Raw genomic sequence first — 4,272 nt, 5'->3', positions numbered from 1 at the left:
TCTTCTGCGCAGCTTGTTTGCAACGATTGCGTTTTGTCATTTTAAAAACACAAACAAATTTTACTCTATTATTTCAATTAACCCTTGTACTTAAATAAAAATATTTTCCTTAAAACGAATCCTCAAAACTTATACTATTTTTAATATTTCCTACCACTTCTTAATAATATTACTTGATTTTATGCATTTTTTTATTTTTATATTTGTTCCGGACGCGTAAAATCGAATAAATTAAAATAATACATTAATTAGAAAGGATCCCCGGTAAATGTATAGAACTGATGGCTGGGCTCTCAATAAAGATAAAATGGTCACTTTCGAGCCTGGCCTCAGTATTACCGGGGAAAAATAGCTAGGTTAAAATGAATAAAATGTACAAAAATATATTATGTAAATGTCATGTTGCGCGCGTCGCGGCTGCCGACGAAATGGCCCGTACGGGCATTGAGCGCCCGTATTTACGCCACCTGCGGCCGGCGGCATGTAGCGAGTGGCGGGGAAAGATTACCCCCACCACTCCGAGGCAACCGGCGCGGGTGGGATGGCCGACTCACGGAGCCCGACGCGCACCGCTTTATAAGGCGGTCAATTGGAGATATTAAATCAGTTGAGTTCCTAACTCTGAACAGTTCACACGTGTTTTATTCCGTTCTCCGTCCTGTTCGCCTTCCTGCACTTCGCTCTTCGCTCCGCTCTGCCTGCTGACTGCCTTCGCCTCTCTGCACCACTTGGACCGGGTGGAAAGTCCTTTTCAGGGCTATTGAGGTTGACTTGCGGTCGGCGCAGCTGTGCTCCTACCTTCCGACTTTGTCTTTGGCTCTGTCTGGGAGGGCGGCTTCCCACTTACGCCGGGAAGCTTGACTGCGGCAGACGCGGGTGACGAACCGGCGAAACTTTCATCGTGGTAACGCGTACGTTACATTTGGTCCTTCGGAGCTAAGGATCGTCGCCAGTGGTCTCCAGTCTACAACACACCTACAGCATGCCGGTCAACAGATCGCCTGTGTCGACGCGTTCGGGAACGCGTCGAGACGCCGGCACGGAGCACGAAGAGGAGCTTCAGGAGCCCCAACCGGGGTCTGTACGAGCACATCAGGAGGAGCCCCAGCCAGGGCCTTCACACGACTGCCAGGAGGAGCCTCATCAAGGACTTCTGGAGGAACAAAAGGACTCGGACGAGGGATCCGCACCCTCGGAGCGGTCCATCTCATCGGCGACATTTCGCCGACAGATGGAGGAACGCGAGGCGCATCACCGGGTGGGCTTCAAACAAACCAGATGTCCTGGAAGAAGTAAAGGCCGACGACCGGGCCAATACAGCAGTCACCATAGGGGAAGAAGTAATGACGGAGCGGGTCCTCGGGATCGTATGGGATCCCAAGAGCGACCTATTTATATTTCGGCACGGAGCCGAAAGTGCAGCCATCCCGGAGCGACCCACCAAGCGCGGCATGTTGAGCGCCGCCATGAGTATCTTCGACCCAGTAGGCTTCATTGCGTGCCTCACGATACGGGCGAAGATATTGCTGCAAGCCATCTGGAGGACAAACACAGGTTGGGACCAACCGCTGCAACCGGACCACGCCGAAAAGTGGTTGGAATGGCGCGACCTGCTGGCAGCGAACGGCTGTACAATACCGAGATGCTCGCTGCAAGGGCAGAAAGAACCCGTGACACTGCACGTGTTCTGCGACGCGTCAGAGCAGGCATGCTGCACAGTGGCATACTTTGTGGGGGCCGATACCACAAGTTTCGCAATGGCGAAGTGCAAGGTGGCCCCCCTAAAGCCTCTGTCAGTGCCTAGACTAGAACTCCAGGCAGCGCTACTAGCGGCAAGGATGGCCGCCACCATAAAAAAAGAGAGTCGAGCTCTCATCACCCAAACCGTGTTCTGGACGGACTCGAGCACGGTCCTGTGTTGGCTGCGAACCGACCCACTGCGGTACAGCACGTTCGTCGCAAACAGGCTGGGCGAGATTGACGAGCTCACAGACGTACGGGACTGGAAATGGGTCCCCACCAAGGACAACCCAGCCGACATAGGGACCCGCGACAAGGGCCCACCCGACCTTGCGAGGTCGGGACTATGGTTCGGAGGCCCCGGCTTCCTGAGAAAAGGGGAAGCCGACTGGCCGAAAGAGAAGAAGTTACTACAACAACCGGACGAGAAGACGCTGGAGCGGAAACAACCCCGCCACTTCGTGGGCCACATCAGACGGACGGAGGCCCTACCCCAGGTGCAGCGCTTCTCGTCGTGGACCCGACTCGTCAGGGCGACGGCATGGGTGCTGCGATTCATCGCACGATGCCGCCGCCACGAGTCCCTGCCGTCCCCAGGGGGGACCTTTGAACTTCACGCCTCAGAAACACGGGCCGCAGAAATCATGCTGCTGAAGCGGTCCCAGGAGACGGCTTTCGGAGAAGAGCTGGAGCTCCTGAGACGAAAGGCGCCTATCCCGCCGCACAGCCGCCTCCATGCAGCGGCACCCTTCTTAGACGAAGAGGGAGTCATCCGGATGGGAACGCGCATCCAAGCGGCACAGAGCTTCGCAGAGGACTGCAGCGCGCCGCCTATCATGGACGGGACCTGCCCATACACCCGGCTGCTGATCACGCACAGCCACCGGAAGGGTGGCCACCCGGGAGTCGAGAGGACGATCGCCGACCTGAGAGCCAGCTACCTCATCCTGCGACTCCGCGGGGCTGTGAGGAAGATAACACGATGGTGCCCGCTGTGTAAAATGCTGCGCAGCCGGCCCCAACCCCCGCTGATGGGGCAACTGCCTGAGGCCCGACTGGCCTTCAGGACGCCGCCGTTCACGCACTGCGGGCTTGACTTCTTCGGACCGATGATGATCACCAACGGCCGAAGAAAAGAAAAGCGCTATGGGGCACTGTTCACCTGCCTCACCACACGCGCGATCCACCTGGAGCTAGCGTCGTCCCTCGAAAGCGACTCCGCCATAATGGCCATAAGAAGGATGGCCGCCCGCAGAGGCTGCCCACACACGTTATACTCGGACAACGCTACCAACTTCAGGGGAGCGGACAAAGAGCTGAAACAGGCCGTAGACGAGCTCCTGGCGGACCCCAGAATGCTCGCCGAACTTACAGTTCGCAAAATTGAGTGGAAATTCATTCCGCCCTCATCACCTCATATGGGGGGAGCGTGGGAAAGACTCGTGAGATCTGTAAAACGAGCCCTCCACGCAACCCTCAACGAGCAGGCTCCAAGAGAGGAGACCCTCAAAACCATATTGGCTGAAGCAGAGTACACCGTGAACAATCACCCGCTCACGCATGTGTCAACCAAGCCCAACGACGAAGCACCGCTGACCCCGAACCACTTCTTGCTCGGGTCAGCCAACACACAGCCAACTCTGGCATATTATAACAAAAGGGAAGAAGGGGCCTGCCTTCATAAGCAATGGAGGATCGCCCAGAAAATGGCCGACATGTTTTGGCGCCGATGGCTGAGGGAGTATCTTCCCACCTTGGCGCACAGGAAGAAATGGCGCGAGCCCGCGCCTCCAATACAGGTCGGGGACCTCGCGCTCATCATGGACCCAAATCTGCCGCGGAATTCTTGGCCTCGCGGCAGAGTCACCCGTGCAGAACCAGCAGCTGACGGACAAGTACGAGTCGTCGAGGTGCGGACCACCAACGGCACCTACACCAGACCAGCGGTGAAGATCGCCGTACTAATGAAGGAAGAGGAACAACGCGCCCAGCAGGAAAATAGTACAGACTAGCTGCACGGGGGGAGTGTTCCGGACGCGTAAAATCGAATAAATTAAAATAATACATTAATTAGAAAGGATCCCCGGTAAATGTATAGAACTGATGGCTGGGCTCTCAATAAAGATAAAATGGTCACTTTCGAGCCTGGCCTCAGTATTACCGGGGAAAAATAGCTAGGTTAAAATGAATAAAATGTACAAAAATATATTATGTAAATGTCATGTTGCGCGCGTCGCGGCTGCCGACGAAATGGCCCGTACGGGCATTGAGCGCCCGTATTTACGCCACCTGCGGCCGGCGGCATGTAGCGAGTGGCGGGGAAAGATTACCCCCACCACTCCGAGGCAACCGGCGCGGGTGGGATGGCCGACTCACGGAGCCCGACGCGCACCGCTTTATAAGGCGGTCAATTGGAGATATTAAATCAGTTGAGTTCCTAACTCTGAACAGTTCACACGTGTTTTATTCCGTTCTCCGTCCTGTTCGCCTTCCTGCACTTCGCTCTTCGCTCCGCTCTGCCTGCTGACTGCC

The 4,272-nt window shown here is 55.7% G+C and overlaps 1 protein-coding gene across 1 annotated transcript; it reads left to right on the top strand.

Moving 5' to 3' along the window:
* Positions 1–982: 982 nt before the first annotated feature.
* On the top strand, positions 983–3,752 carry LOC148273577 (uncharacterized). The gene is made up of 2 exons (XM_088238512.1): positions 983–1,200; positions 1,232–3,752. The coding sequence occupies exons 1-2, from the start codon at positions 983–985 to the stop codon at positions 3,750–3,752; spliced, it is 2,739 nt and encodes a 912-aa protein (XP_088094638.1).
* Positions 3,753–4,272: the final 520 nt, after the last annotated feature.

This window comes from Micrasema longulum, unplaced genomic scaffold (assembly GCF_059751315.1).
Source record: "Micrasema longulum isolate JH-2025_06_02 unplaced genomic scaffold, ASM5975131v1 h1tg001907l, whole genome shotgun sequence".
In the NCBI taxonomy this organism is placed as follows: Eukaryota; Metazoa; Arthropoda; class Insecta; order Trichoptera; family Brachycentridae; genus Micrasema; species Micrasema longulum.
Note: the sequence above shows the minus strand (reverse complement) of the source record. Positions and strands in the feature narration are given on the sequence as shown.